Source organism: Erpetoichthys calabaricus, chromosome 3, assembly GCF_900747795.2.
Source record: "Erpetoichthys calabaricus chromosome 3, fErpCal1.3, whole genome shotgun sequence".
NCBI classification, from domain to species: domain Eukaryota; kingdom Metazoa; phylum Chordata; class Cladistia; order Polypteriformes; family Polypteridae; genus Erpetoichthys; species Erpetoichthys calabaricus.
This window is the reverse complement of record NC_041396.2, coordinates 110353387-110368343: the sequence shown is the minus strand read 5'-3', so window position 1 is coordinate 110368343 and position 14957 is coordinate 110353387. Positions and strand designations below refer to the sequence as shown.

Genomic DNA, 14957 nt, shown 5'->3' with positions numbered 1-14957 from the left:
AATTTTTTTCCTATTATCACCCTTATGACTTCTAACTTTCTTTAAACTTTATGACTGTCTTTAAAAGTCATAATATGGATAAATATTTTTTAATTTTCCATGCACCAATATAAACCCCAGTAAGAACTATCTAAGAATCAGACTAATCCATGAAATTGGTTGTAGTGATGGACAATTTTAAAATAAGGTATTTGTGACATCATTCAGTTAAATATTTTGGGAATCAACAACTAAGGCCATTAACGGGGGAGTCAGTAAAGACAAAGATGTGACTTGACGGTTATAAACGTTAAGGCTACAACATCAATAGTAATAATTTAATTTGGCTACATTCAGTATCCCCCTGCCATTGACAATACTTTGTGCTTGAGCTCATAAATCGGTCATTGGTATAGAAGTATTCAGCAGCAGAAGATAAAGACAGAAGATAGTAATAATGCTTTTATTTAAACAAAGCATCAGAAACCTGGGCATGTTTGAGGACTCTGATCTTTTGTCTTTTACATGCATCAGCGCAAAGATACTGCATATGTGTTGAAACTACGGAATTATAGGCTGTTTTGTTTTTTTGTTTCCCACTTTGATTTATTTATGCTGTTTGGAATTGCTACTAGTTAGATGTAAGTAATTTACTTAAAACTTTTATTGTTTCATTTAAATAAAACTATAACCTCAACAGTAACAACATGGCAAAGTAGTGCGTTTTGATTTTGTACTTTAACAGTAATGATCCAATAATTATAATCCAAAAAGAGTAGCATAGGAGATGCAGACATGGCAGAATAAATTCAAATGATAAACATTACTATAACACTGGGCTTTAAGTCCATTGGTAAACACAGATTTATTTTGAAGTATAAGTATTTCACAAATGGGCTTATATTAAAGCTTTTCATTCACTACATTCAATGAATTGATTAATCAGTCTCTTCACGTTTGCGCTAGGCTTAATAAAAAAAGTTATCTTCTTGTTTGAAAAACTTTCTAACATTATGCTTTGAGTGGACAACGTGATATTGAATTCTCTGCATGCTTTAACATAGGCACTTTGACACTTCAATTACTTTTCTCTTTGAGGAATGTAATTAGGGGCAAAGCTTATGCACAGTGTTGAAGCACTGCTTTGATATATACAAAAAAGGATGGGCAACGTACAAGGGGTGAGGAGGTGTGCTAAAGTTCTACAGTATGTAGAAGCACGATTACATGGAAACTGCGTGTAAGCAAAAGGAGAAGAAAAAGGGTTCAGAAGGGTACATTTTAGATATTGGTTTACTTTTGAGTAGGTTAATTGTTTTGTGGCAGTGCTGTTTTAGAATGAAACCAAAGCCATTACATGGTTTGTAAGCCAGCTACTAAGAAGAGAAGTTTGGAAAAAATGAAACAATTTTTAGGTTGTTGTTTTTTTAAGCTATACAAGTGAGAAGTCAATTAAACATTTTTTCCTTCAGGTATCATCTTCAGGCGTTAAGACATCTGTACGTACTGGCTGCAGAGCCTCGACTGCTTGTTCCTGTTGATGTTGATACAAATACACCTTGTTATGCACTTCTGGAAATTACATATAAGGTAATTCTTGTAACTACTTGTTTCACTTTTGCTGTCTACCCTTGTAGTATATCAGGTCTCTTAGAACCCTATGGCCAGTTGTTATCTGGTAGATTTTCCTCTTCATTGGACACTTTAAGTAATTATTTTTAGAATAAGAATTTTGAGTATTTTCTAAAAGTATGCCCCATTACATAAAATACTGTTGTAGACTCTTAATCTGACAAATTAACCACATCACATGTTCACATGATATATCAGAAGCCTGTAGTACTTTTTAAAAATATTTTGTATTGGATCCAACCTCGCTCGCTCAATACATCTAAAGAGCAAGAAATGAGGTGATTCTTTGTGAGATGCATACTCCAATAAGATAATTGAGGTTCTACATGTTTAATGAAATGACAATGTAGTAAATGAATTGACAGATTCTAAATTATGTTTTGAACACTTCATTATAATTGAATTTGTTTCCTAATTTTAAGTAAAACATCTTTTTCCCATTATGTTATCCTAGGTAGATTATTACTCATTCAGTTGAGCAAAGTAAAAATGATGTGGCAGTAAAACAGTGCAAGTTACTACAATGCATTATTCATCAAGTAATGAAATCATTTGGGTTCTGTTATAAGAATTATTTTGAACCCAAAGATAGCTGAAGAAGAAGCATACATTTACTCTAATGAAGTCTTATCTAAGGGTGTTCCAAAAGCATATGATCTAGAGTCAGGAGCCTATGAACAGCACTCACAATTAGAATCTGGACCTGGTATTTTCCGATAGGGGGCCATAGCTCCCTGGTTGGAATAAGTTCTTTTTAATTGTGGCGTTTTAAGTAACCTGAAACTATATAGATATAATATTAAAAGGCGATATCTCTCCCATAGTGATATGGCGGTAAGAAATCACATAAGAGAAAATAACTTCACTTTCTTTACTGATGATTTACGCCGCATTATAAACTGAGGAAGCCAAATGACAATACTTTTATCAAGGTGTGATCTCGATGTTTAGTCTGCCATTTTCCGTCGCTCTACTGGAAAAATTCTCAGGACTGGATGATGATATCCCCTATCCATCTGTCGGCTTCAAGGCTTTTGGCTGCTGTACAAGTCTTTTATACTGTTGTCTCCACATGCAGGCCCTTACTTAGGTTCCAAACAAGGCAAGGAGAGGATTCATTTTCATCTCTAAAATACAGAAATAGTACAATGCCCATTTTCGTAGTTGTACCTTTCTCTCTTCAAATGCTTGCCTACTAGTTCTGAATGCTGAGTGCCCCTGTGTGCTAACTTTGGCCTGGCCTGTACATGTGAGTGGATTTATAAAATATTTTTTTGTACAGAGCACAGTGACATTAAACTTATTATTCTGATTACACCTGGTACATTTAGGATAGCATAATTTAAAATTACCTCTAAAATAGATGATTGTCATTCATTATCTGAGATTCTAATTGAAAATCCTAATTCCTAGTGCTATTCCTGATTTTATAGGGTTGCATTCTTTTGGAAAAACTGGTAGAATTTGGAAATTGTGCCTATATATTCCTCATTGACTAAACAGCAGATATTGAAGGATGATTAGGAAAACTGGTCACGTTTCCTTTAGCAAAGTCTTTAATTTGCATGTAATAAATGTTACATGTTGATGAAAGAATATATTTGAGGTACAGTTCATCATAGGATTCAAACATATTGTCAGTTAGTCAAAATGCCAGACTATAGTTATAAATTGTGTGGGATAGTGAAAATTTGATTATCTTCTAAAGGTACAATTGACAGTTTAAAAAAAAAAAAATCAAATACCTCCTGCACAGGTACCCAATCCTAAGTGAGTGCTGAACCACTGGATTTCATTTTATTTGGCATTGCTATGTCTATATTTGAATGTATAGGTGATATAATTACATCTGAAGGTATTTCAGCAATATTCAATCCAATATTTTAAACGTAGATATTCTTTGAAGACCTCTTGTCTGTTAACAGGATAATGACCTCAGGCATAAATGCAGCAGCTTCTTGGCATGGCTGAAGAGGACATGCTCAACATTATTTTAAAGTAGCTAGCAATCAGTCCTGATCAGAATTCTGTTTCATTCAAGGCTTCTCCCAAAGCCTCAAAAATAGCAACAAGATGTATTTATTCTAATGTAATGCTGCCCATTCTTAAGCTTCATTGTCTTTAATAAAGACTTGCAGTTAAGTATTCTGAAATGAGAGATTCGTGAAGTCCAGTAGCCAGTTCAGTATTATGGACAATCAAGCATCACGCCTTGTTAACACTTGAAAATATTTTTTGATTTTTTTTTCTTTCTTCTAACTTTAAGGAAACTCAGTGGTACAAGGAAACTACAGTTGAACGGATGGCACCTACACTACTGCCAGAGCTCCATCTTTTGAAACAGGTTAGTAACTTCTTTACAACACATTTGAAGATTTTAATGTTCTTAAAGTGTTTAATAAAGTTGTTCATTATGTGTTAATAGGTAAGAGTTAAAGGACCACGATATTGGGAATTGACCATTGATGTTAGCAATGGAACAAGCCATTTACAGTGAGTATAATGAAAGCTCATATTTTTTACATATCTAGATACTGTTTGTCCAGGTATATTTGTATGAACTTTTACCTACAAATTTTGAAACGGCAGTAGGATCAAGGTAGAGACTAACTTTCAGTAGGATTCTACAGTGTTGAAGTATACACATATACCCTTTCCCAACAGGTGGTATCCTTTACAGCAGTGGTCCCCAACCTTTTTGACAGCAAGGACCACGTTACTAGAAGCGGAGGGGTTGTGGGGCGGGATTCTGAGGATTCAGGGCGGGTTCGTAGGGCAGTTTTATACACAATTTACATTACATTTCTATTGTTATTAAGCAGTTCGCATACGTTTGCAACCCGAGATTTTTCTTCTTTTTTTGCCTATAACAAAGACAAATGCGTTGCATTTGTCATTCCAACAGATTGCACATCACAAACATTAACACTGTTATCGTTTTTTCGTGTCTACCGTTTCTATAGGAGGGTGACAATGAGTTAAATTCCAATGGATGTTTTTCAGATGTTGACAAGCAATAAGCAAAAGGTATCACTGAAAACCACAGAAAACAAAAATAGCAACAAAAAAAAAAACAGTACGAGGAAAGTTCGAAGAAATATTTTTTTTTTTTTTTTTTTTTTTTTTAAAACACTGTTTCTGTTTGGGGATCGTTGTGCAAATGTGCACATCTGAGCTGCGACCACAGATCTAACTGCTCTGCGGATGATTCATTCAAGCATTTCAAAGTCACTTTGTTGTAATGAAAGTATCTGACGAATGTACTTCGTAGTAACGAGATTTCTATAGACTCGTGTCATATGTGGAAACTGTCGGGACCATTAAAGTACTTTGTTGTAATCTCACCTCAGTCTCTCTCCTCTCTCTGCGCCACTGCAAAGCCCAGCCCACCAAGCGTTCTGAAAAGTCTGAGTGAGTCTCCGTTGCCGGCAGTTCTCTCGCGGACCGGCTGTCAGACGGCTGCGGTCTGGTAGTGGGCCGTGGACCGGGGGTTGGGAACCCCTGCTTTACACGAATCATACAGGAGTTCAACACCCTGTGAGGCCACACTTCTTTGTAAGATTGTGTTATTAGATGATGATATCAACTGTCACAACATAATAATCAACAAAAATTTATATGTAAATTTGTAAGAGGCGCTTATCCTCAAAGGCACAAATAAAATGACAAGTTAGTCCCTGATATTTTACATCTATGTAACTGTGTTCGACATCGCATTCATATATATCATGTTAACTAAAAATGAGTTTGTTGGTCACCGAGTTAGTGAATGTAATATGTCCTTTTTTGTTCAATATGTGTTTGTGTTAATCATATCCGTGACTCATAGACATATGTCATTATATTTAATTTATACAAAACAAATTAGTACAGTTTAAACTCACTGTATGTAGTCAATCAGTATCTACAGCAAGGGAATTGAATATCTGTGTAAAATGCCGTGGACATTGTTTTTCTGAATAGTTTAATAATAAATAACTAAACAAGTGTTTCAAAGCTCTAAAAAAGCTAAATACATACCATTTAAAAGAACTAAGATCTTAAATAGGATCTTAATCTTTTAACAAGCAAGTACTACTAACTAACTGACACTTACTATAGCAACATGCTTTATAAACCTTTAAATGCTACAAAAACAACTATGCTTCATTAACATTGGAGTCTTACAGAAAGCAAGTTACTATAATGTGTGTGAATTTTTACTTCAGGAATGCAAGGCTTGCATTCAAATCAGTAATAACAACGACTTACCTATGAAGACTTGAAGCTGTAATTACTGCCAAAAGGGTTTCTATAAAGCACTGAATTAAGGGTCTGAATACTGTTATGAATGAGAAATTTCAGTTTTTGATTTTTAATAAATGTGTGAACCTTCCTGAGAACAAAGACAGATACAACTTGATTTGTCCCCTGGGAGAATTTGGCTTTTCACAGAAACTAGATGGATGAATGGATGGATGGGCAGGCAGGCAGGCACACAGTGGCTTAAAGAAAGAAAAAAATTGTGTTTCTTGACACAGTTCTGCATCCCTTAACTGAGCCTGTCATTTTAATTAGTTTGTTGACTCAGTGGGCTTCTCTTGAAGTGATTTTACGGGCCCAGCAAACCATAGAACATTGCAGTGGTCATCATAGTTATAGAATACAGTATGTGAAAAATGTCATTACCCAAATTTAAGGAACACCGTCTCATAAGAAAAAATAGAGCCTGCTCTTTTCTTTATTATATAAATTAGTTCTTCTGTGTTATGAGAATAGTCCAACCCCCAAACCAAACCCCCCCCCCCCACCAAGTACATGTAGGAGTGCACCACCTCTACATCCACTATCTAAATAGTAGCCTATCATAGGTGCTGTTTGGTGTGGCAAAAATCAATAACCAGTTCCTTGGTTTTGCTGATACTAATTTGTAGACCATTATTTCTGCACCAATTAGCAGTTTTGTACCTAACTGCCATATTCATAACCCTTATCGATATACAGTACTGTGCAAAAGTTTTAGGCAGGTGTGAAAAAATGCTGTAAACAAACAATGCTTTCAGAAATATAAATAATGATTGTTTATTGTTAAAAAAAAAAATCTAAATCAAATCAATATTCGGTGTTACTACCTTTTGCCTTCAAACCAGCATCAATTCTTATAGGTACACTTGCACAAAGTCAGGGATTTTGTAGGATTATAGTCTGGTGTATGATCAACCAATTATACCAAACAGGTGCTGATGATCATCAATGTCACATGTAGGTTGAAACACAGTCATTAACTGAAACAGAAACAGCTGTGTAGGAGGCTTAAAACTGGGTGAGGAACAGCCAAACTCTGCTACCAAGGTGAGGTTGTGGAAGACAGTTTCATGTCATGGCAAGATTGAGCACAGCAACAAGACACAAGGTAGTTATGCTGCATCAGCAAGATCTCTCCCAGACAAAGATTTCAAAGCAGACTGGGGTTTCAAGATGTGCTGTTCAAGCTCTTTTGAAGAAGCACAAACGGGCAATGTTGAGGATCATAGACGCAGTGGTTGGCCAAGGAAACTTAGTGCAGCAGATGAAAGACACATCAAACTTATTACCCTTCGAAATCGGAAGATGTCCAGCAGTGCCATCAGCTCAGAACTGGCAGAAACCAGTGAGACCCAGGTACACCCATCTACTGTCCGGAGAAGTCTGGCCAGAAGTGGTCTTCATGGAAGAGTTGCAGCCAAAAAGCCATACCTCCGACGTGGAAACAAGGCCAAGCGACTCAAGTATGCACCAAAACATAGGAACTGGGGTGCAGAAAAATGGCAGCAGGTGCTCTGGACTTATGAGTCAAAATTTGAAATATTTGGCTGTAGCAGAAGGCAGTTTGTTCGTCGAAGGGCTGGAGAGCGGTACAATAATGAGTGTCTGCAGGCAACAGTGAAGCATGGTGGAGGTTCCTTGAACATTTGGGGCTGCATTTCTGCAAATGGAGTTGGAGATTTGGTCAGGATTAATGGTGTTCTCAATACTGAGAAATACAGGCAGGTACTTATCCATCATGCAGTACCATCAGGGAGGCGTATGATTGGCCCCAAATTTATTCTGCAGCAGGACAACGACCCCAAACATACAGCCAAAATTATTAAGAACTATCTTCAGCGTAAAGAAGAACAAGAAGTCCTGGAAGTGATGTGTATGGCCCCCACAGAGCCCTGATCTCAGCATCATCAAGTGTGTCTGGGATTACATGAAGAGGCAGAAGGATGTGAGGAAGCCTACATCCACAGAAGATCTGTGGTTAGTTCTCCAAGATGTTTGGAACAACCTACTAGCCGAGTTCCTTCAAAAACTGTGTGCAAGTGTACCTAGAAGAATTGATGCTGTTTTGAAGGCAAAGGGTGGTCACACCAAATATTGATTTGATTTAGATTTCTCTTTTTGTTCATTCACTGCATTTTGTTGATTGATGAAAATAAATGATTATTTTCATATTTTCAAATAAATAAATGATACTTCCATTTTTGAAAGTATTTCTTGTTTACAGCATTTTTTCATACCTGCCTAAAACTTTTGCACAGTACTGTAAATCATCTGAGAATTTCTTCAATTAACATGACATGGTGTTATATTTATTGTATGAGGTGTATATAGGTAAAAGTGCTGCTTCAGTGTTGCTTATATTAATACCGGAGACACAATCCTTGAGCCTCACAAACTGCGGTCAGCTGGACAGACAGTCTTATCATCCATGGGTTATTGAATATCGATTAATTGGCAAAAGTGGTAAATGTATTTGTTCAAAAGTAAAATTCTAACACAGTAAAATGTGTAGAAAGTGGAGGGGTCTGAATTCTTTCTGTATACTGTAAATGCAACTAAGGCATTGAAAGTTTCCTATTTTTGTTATTTTCCATAAATAATATCCATTTGTCTTTGTCATATTTTTGTTTGTAAGATATTAGTAAAGTGATAAAGGTATAAAATGACATCTTGATTACAGGTTCTACATCAACTAACGCTAAGTCAAAGCTGTTATAAAGTTGCTACCTTACCACATTACTGTCAGATAACACACATTTTAAGGTTATATTTATTTGATATAATGATGACATTCTAAGAAATTCACATATGCTTTGTTCATGATTAATAAATGATCTGCCAGTCTAAGCCAAAATAATTTGAAAGAAAAGTCAGTCAATTCATATGACTGGCTGGCCAATAGTTTATGTCTGAGGTAAAGTCAGTCATCTGTATAATTTCGGGAATCCTTGACACCCATGGCAGCAAAGGACTCTTGTGGCCAATAGCTATTTGCTTTTTTAAGTTTGCAAAATAATTTTCCATTTACAGTAAATAAAAATTATAGCTTGAAATATTTTTACTATATTTTTCTAGAGTAATACTATCAAAAGATGGAATTCTTTATGTGAAGTTGAGAGCAGGACAGCTGTCATACAAAGATGATCCTCGAGGATGGCAGAGCCTTTTAGCACAAACAATAAGTCACAGAAACCCAGAAGTTCGTAGTTTCAAGGTAAAAAAAATGGTAATTTTTTTTTCTTCTTTTAAGTAGTTTAAGATGTACATTTTTAGTGGTTTATTTTTTTTATTATCTACTTATTTCAAAGGGAATTTGACTTTTATTGTATGGTCAGATCCGTTATACTGATTAATTCCTCATTTCCTCCTTCCCCCACAGAAATCTAATCTTGCAGTCATAATTGAAGTGGTATATGTTTGGTTATTAGAAAAACAACCGTGAAAATGTTTTTTTACCCCTTTATCAATTCTCATCCAAAAAGTGACAGAGTTATCACAATTTTCTGGCACTTACTACAAAGAATGTTTTATTCTTCAGAATTTTAGTTTTAGAAGGTTGGATTGTTAATACTCATTATTTGCCTTATCAACTCTGAGTGGGTTAAAGGGATAGAATTGTTTTATACATTTGGTAGCTATAACACTAGCTTCCTAAAATTGCCAGTATTTCAGGCACCAAACTCCTTTTGACCATCTCTTCTGCTGTTCCAGTAGCTTCCACAGTATAGGTTTTAAACAAAGTCTAAGCATACAGTGTTCACTCCCATTAAACGTTTAATCTACTGAAGAAGTAACAACAGAACTTTACTTAAACAGAGGTAGCTGGTATTTGTTCTCCAGATACCATAACTACCTGTTGAAATCTGCCTTGTCAGAACTGGCTCAGACTAATAAAGCTTTGAGTATGGTTGATAGTTCAGTACCTTTCTTTACCCAGTTGTCTATGAAACCAGCCTTGGGTCAGGCGACAGGTCTGGTATGAGGTGCACTTATGATTGAACTTGTGTTTTTGAACATCGGCTGTCTTAACAATTAAAGAACACCACTGTTTATCATTAAGTCTGGATCCAGAGGCAGTGTTTTGTAGAGTATGTTTTCAACCTTCTGTGTGATCTCTGACTATGCCCCTGTTAATTAATCTATACTTCACATCCTAAGAACCACTTTTCACTATTAAAATTTTGGTTACATTTGCATAGAACTATCACGGAAGTTGTATTTTGGATTGATTTCTCTGGCTGTTTCCTTTCAAATAATTTGCTAATTGTAAACCTTTAAGAAGCAGGTTGCTTATGATGAAATATTTCAAAGGACAGCTGGAGCTTTTGAGACTCATGATCCTAGACAATACAAATTATGCTAATGTAGTATTAATATTCATATTATTTTTATACCATCTGTACTGATCTTGTATGATATCAGAATTGATTTACTATAAAAACTATCAATGCAGTCAAAATTTTATAAAACATTTATGACAAAAATTGTTTGTTTTGAATGTGTGAATTTGTTTAAAAGGGTATGCTTTTCTGTTTTGAGCTATTACTATGCTAATGAAAATTATTTTCTTCCATTTCGATAACACTGCAAACTTCATAAACTGAAAGGTTAGGTCAGGTCAGGTTGGGGATCATGCACTGGTACAGCACACTGTCGCACCCACCACATGACAAAACAGCTCGGATCCTAGTTGGCAACCCCCCAGGCAGACATGTGGTCCACTTCCACCCTCAGGAAATGACCACAGCCAGGTGTTATGTAGGTGTCCCCTTGGACTGGTCCAGCCACTCGACCCCTCAACAATAAACTTCCTGCAAGGTGGATCGCCCTCAGGGAATCACGGCACATGGCCGTAGTACTGATGTTCCCTCACAATACAGTTAATGTGCTTCATTCGGGACTCTGTGAGCAACCGCTCATTCAACACAAAGTAAAGCCAATGGTACCCATCAAGGTTATTATAGTTTTGCCTTTTTATATTAGTTTTTATTTCTATATTTTTTCTGACCTTACTTGGAAATTCAGTTTAGTTTTAGTTTTCCTTCATTGCGTATTTTTAGTTTTAGTTTAGTTTTTATTTCACAAAGACATTTCCATTTTATTTTTATATATATTAGTTTCAGTTTTAGTTTTAGTAATTATGGCATGGAACGTCTACGGAGTTAGTTTTGTGTCACAATCAGACAGAACTGTACACTTAACAGATTTGGATATGAGTTTAATGTTAGTGGAAGCATACTACACTGCCTGGTTTACTATCTGGTTTTGTTTTTGTCTGATAAAAACAAGCATAATCAAAACTAGACACTGAATATGAACAATTTTACACAATTTTATCATTTTAAAAATATTTTCTCATGAAAATCACAGGGGCTAAGGAAGAACAGGACTCTTAGACTTGAATGAGTGTGCAGACCCCACCTAGCTGTATTAAGGGAAACAAAGAACAACAAGCATGTAGTGTCAAGGTTAGGGGCAGTGAGTCTTGAATAGACCACCATAAAGGACAGTAAGCCCATAATGAGAAGAGCAAGAGCAGGTAATAGGAGTATGGACAGGCATAAAACAACAGAGATCTCAGAGAGTCTGAGATTAAGAACAACATATACATTATCTAAACCTGTTTATCCAGAGTAGAATTGCAGGAAGTCTGGAGTCTACCTCAGCAGGTTTGGATGCAAGGCAGGAAAAATCCCTGGTATGCAATATGTTTGATAAGGCTGATGTTAAGAACAAAAAGAATATGATATTTCAACTATCTATTTTGATAGAGAGAGAAAAACATTGAAAAAAGGGAGACAAATATTTTAAAATATAATTCTGCTAATGGATTACTTTCACAATATCAGGTATTTTGAGTTGTGAACATGAACTGAAAAAGATAAAAATTAATAAATATGGAATAAATACAAAAACCCATTAGGTATGTTTAGTTTTTCATCACTTGTCAGACTGTCTACCTTTGTTTGTATCGCTTCGTTGTTAAACGATGTTTTTAAAGCAAAAGTGACTGGTCAGCAACAACATGCTGATCTTGTATGATGACCTAGTCAGTCTCTCAATCAGTGCCATTTTATTTTCAAAAACCGGGAGATTTTCTTGTATACTCACATATGGGGATGGACATTTGAGGAGTAAACCGCAAGACAATGATTATATTTTTATATTCTGTACATTAAGGAACCATCAACAAGAAATCAATTTAATAATATATTGAACAATTATTATAAAAGTGAATTTGAATAAATCGGACTCTGCAGCTGTATAAATAAAAAAAAAAATCGAGTATGTGTTCAGGTAAAGTACCACTTCTGGGTGATGGATTTGGCCCAAAAGTTAATACAGAAGTATAATTGTGGCGTAACAACCACATGCTGAATTGCATCCATCTATCTAGTTGCGTTTTTGAGTTATCGTGTTTTTACACACACACACACACACGCACACACACACACACAGTTCCAAAGAGCAATATTGTTGGACACTGGTTAGTCTATAACGTCAAGATTCATCAAAATATCTTGGTCGAATTTTTTCATGATTACTATACTTTCTCTATACTTCGTATATGAGAAAGTAAAAACGATTTCTCCTGTGCGAAGTGGCAGGTGAATTGCTGTCAACAAAAAGCAGACACCTGAGAAATAAACTGAAACGTTACTCACTCGTGATTTTTCTGTCCATATGGTAAATGTTTTGTTGACCAGCACATTCTGATTTCAGCCGTTTGAATTACATCTTGATATAGAACAAGCGCAAATAAAAGCGGCATGCAAATCGCTTTCTATTTCACACACTTTACGCACCCGCACTCAGCTTGCTCTGTCACCGCAAATGCTCGTGGTGGATGACTTTCTGTTTAAGCGTTAAAACTTACAAGGGTTAAAGACTAACGGCAAGAATATTCATTCAAAAACGAAAACTAAAAATGTTTTAGTAAATTATTATCTTATTTCAGTTAGTCTTTCCAGCTACTTTAATAGTTTCATTTAGTTTTAGTTTTTCATTTCGGTTTTGTTAATTATTTTATTTCAGCTTACGAAAATGTTTTTTTAATAATAGTTTCAGTTTTGATTTTAGTTTTCGTTAACTATAATAACCTTGGTACCCATGGATTCTCTGAAGAAACACAGCACCAAAGTAGTCTAGTCTTCGTCTCAAGTCACTGGATAGCATCCATGTCTCACAACTATATAGCAAGACAGAAAATACCATGACTCTAGAGACTTGGACCTTCGTCCTTTTACATAGATATCAGGAGCACCATACACTCCTTTCCAGTGACCTCACCACCCCCCATGCTCTCTCAGTCAATCTACTGACTTCATAGGAAAAGTCATCAGAAACATGAATGTCGCTGCCAAGGTAAGTAAATGTCTCAACAAGGTCGACACTCTTTCTGCAGACAGACATATTGCTGATGGCTGTGCCCAAGATGTTGTTAAAGGGCTGGATCTTAGTTTTTATCCAGGACACTCGCAAGCCTAAACACTCATACTCCTTACTCAGTATCTCGAGAGCCCTGATCAGAGCCTCCATTTACTCCGCAAAGATCACAACATCGTCAGCAAAGTCAAGATCAGTGAATCTTTGTTCACCAATAGATGCCCCACAGTCTCTGGACCCCATGACCTTGCCCCAAACCCAGTCCATGTAAGCTTTGAACAGAGTAGGAGCAAGAACACACCCCTGATGAACCCCAGAATCAACTGGGGAAAATGCAGAGGTTCTGCCTCCACTCTGCACAGCACACACAGTATCAGTGTACAGTACAGGCTGGCCATGATGTCCAGCAACTTTGAGGGGATCCTGCAAAGTCTCAGGATGTCCCACATGGCAACATGATCAACTGAGTTGAACGCTTTATGAAAATTGACAAAGGCTAGAAAGAAACTCTGCCCATGTTTGTGTTTGCGCTCCATGGGAACCCTCAGTGCCAGGATGTGGTTGATGGTAGACTTCTTAGGTAGAAAACCCGATTGCTTCGGTGGCTGGTAGGTGAGCAGGTGATCACGGATCCTATTGAGGAAGACCCTAGCAAGGAACTTACCCGGCACCAAGAGCAGTGTTACTCCCCTGTAGTTGGCGCAATCCAGGCAATCACCCTTCCCTTTCCAGATAGGGACAATAAGTCCTGTTTTCCAGTCAGTTGGGATGACGCCCATCTCATAAATGGAAGCAAAGATTGCTTGTAATGCCAGGAGGACAGCCTTACACCAGCCTGGAGAAGTTTACTCCAGATACCACAGCTTCCTGTAGACTTCCCTACCCTCAGCTGGTTCACCACCTGTGCAATCTCAATGAAATTGGGTGGTTCACAGTTAATTGGAGGTTCAGCCTCAAGAACCCATAGATATCCAACGTCCTAGCCAGAGGATCTGCTTTAAACAGCTTCTCAAAGTAGCCAGACGGTGGGTCACAACTGCAGTGTCATCCAAAAAGACTGTTCCATGAGCCACCCTGACTGCGACTAAGCTGAAAGTGACTGTTAAGTTTTTCTTCAGGTTTTGATTTCATAAATTGCATTACACTAAGCAAAATACAGTTTATATTCACAATTAAATCAGTTAAAACTAAACAAATTATTATATCTTAACAAAATCAAGAAACTACAGGATTAGTTTTTGTAGTTTTAGAATTAAATATTCATCACCCTCACTTTAAGTCTCTACCAGGCTGAAACTGGTTAATAGGGGTTAAAATAGACCGTAATTTCCTTTGAGCATGACCTCGGTCTCCACTTACTTAGGATTACTTACTACTTAGGATTGGATGCAAACTTTTCCAACATGACTTTATTATGCCTTGCTCCCGTGAACCCCACAAACTAATTTCTGAACACCATCCTTCTCTGTACAGATTCTCAGTTGTGCTACATTTTCTTTATTTCTTTTTAAAATATCTTGCTGTACTATATGAGTTTTTAATGTCTTACGAATGTTTTTATATCCTGTTTGGCGCTTTTCAATATCATTGCTCTGCATTTATTTTGAGTATTAGTTTGTCTTCATAATTTACTTTTTGTTAAAAGCTGTGCATGCCAGCCCAGGAATTTCACATAA

At 36.5% G+C, this 14957-nt stretch overlaps 1 protein-coding gene across 3 annotated transcripts in view; it reads left to right on the top strand.

Moving 5' to 3' along the window:
* Positions 1-14957, top strand: part of anapc1 (anaphase promoting complex subunit 1) — a 299392-nt gene that overhangs the window by 257791 nt on the left and 26644 nt on the right. The window contains exons 40-44 of one of the 3 annotated variants that reach the window (XM_051925425.1): positions 1452-1569; positions 3878-3955; positions 4037-4104; positions 8971-9156; positions 9204-9285. In XM_051925425.1, the coding sequence (XP_051781385.1) occupies positions 1452-1569; positions 3878-3955; positions 4037-4104; positions 8971-9148 (442 nt within the window). In that variant the 3' untranslated portion in view covers positions 9149-9156; positions 9204-9285. Of the gene's footprint in view, positions 1-1451; positions 1570-3877; positions 3956-4036; positions 4105-8970; positions 9157-9203; positions 9286-14957 lie in introns of those variants that run through there. The other 2 variants (XM_051925424.1, XM_051925423.1) reach the window with 2 other exon arrangements.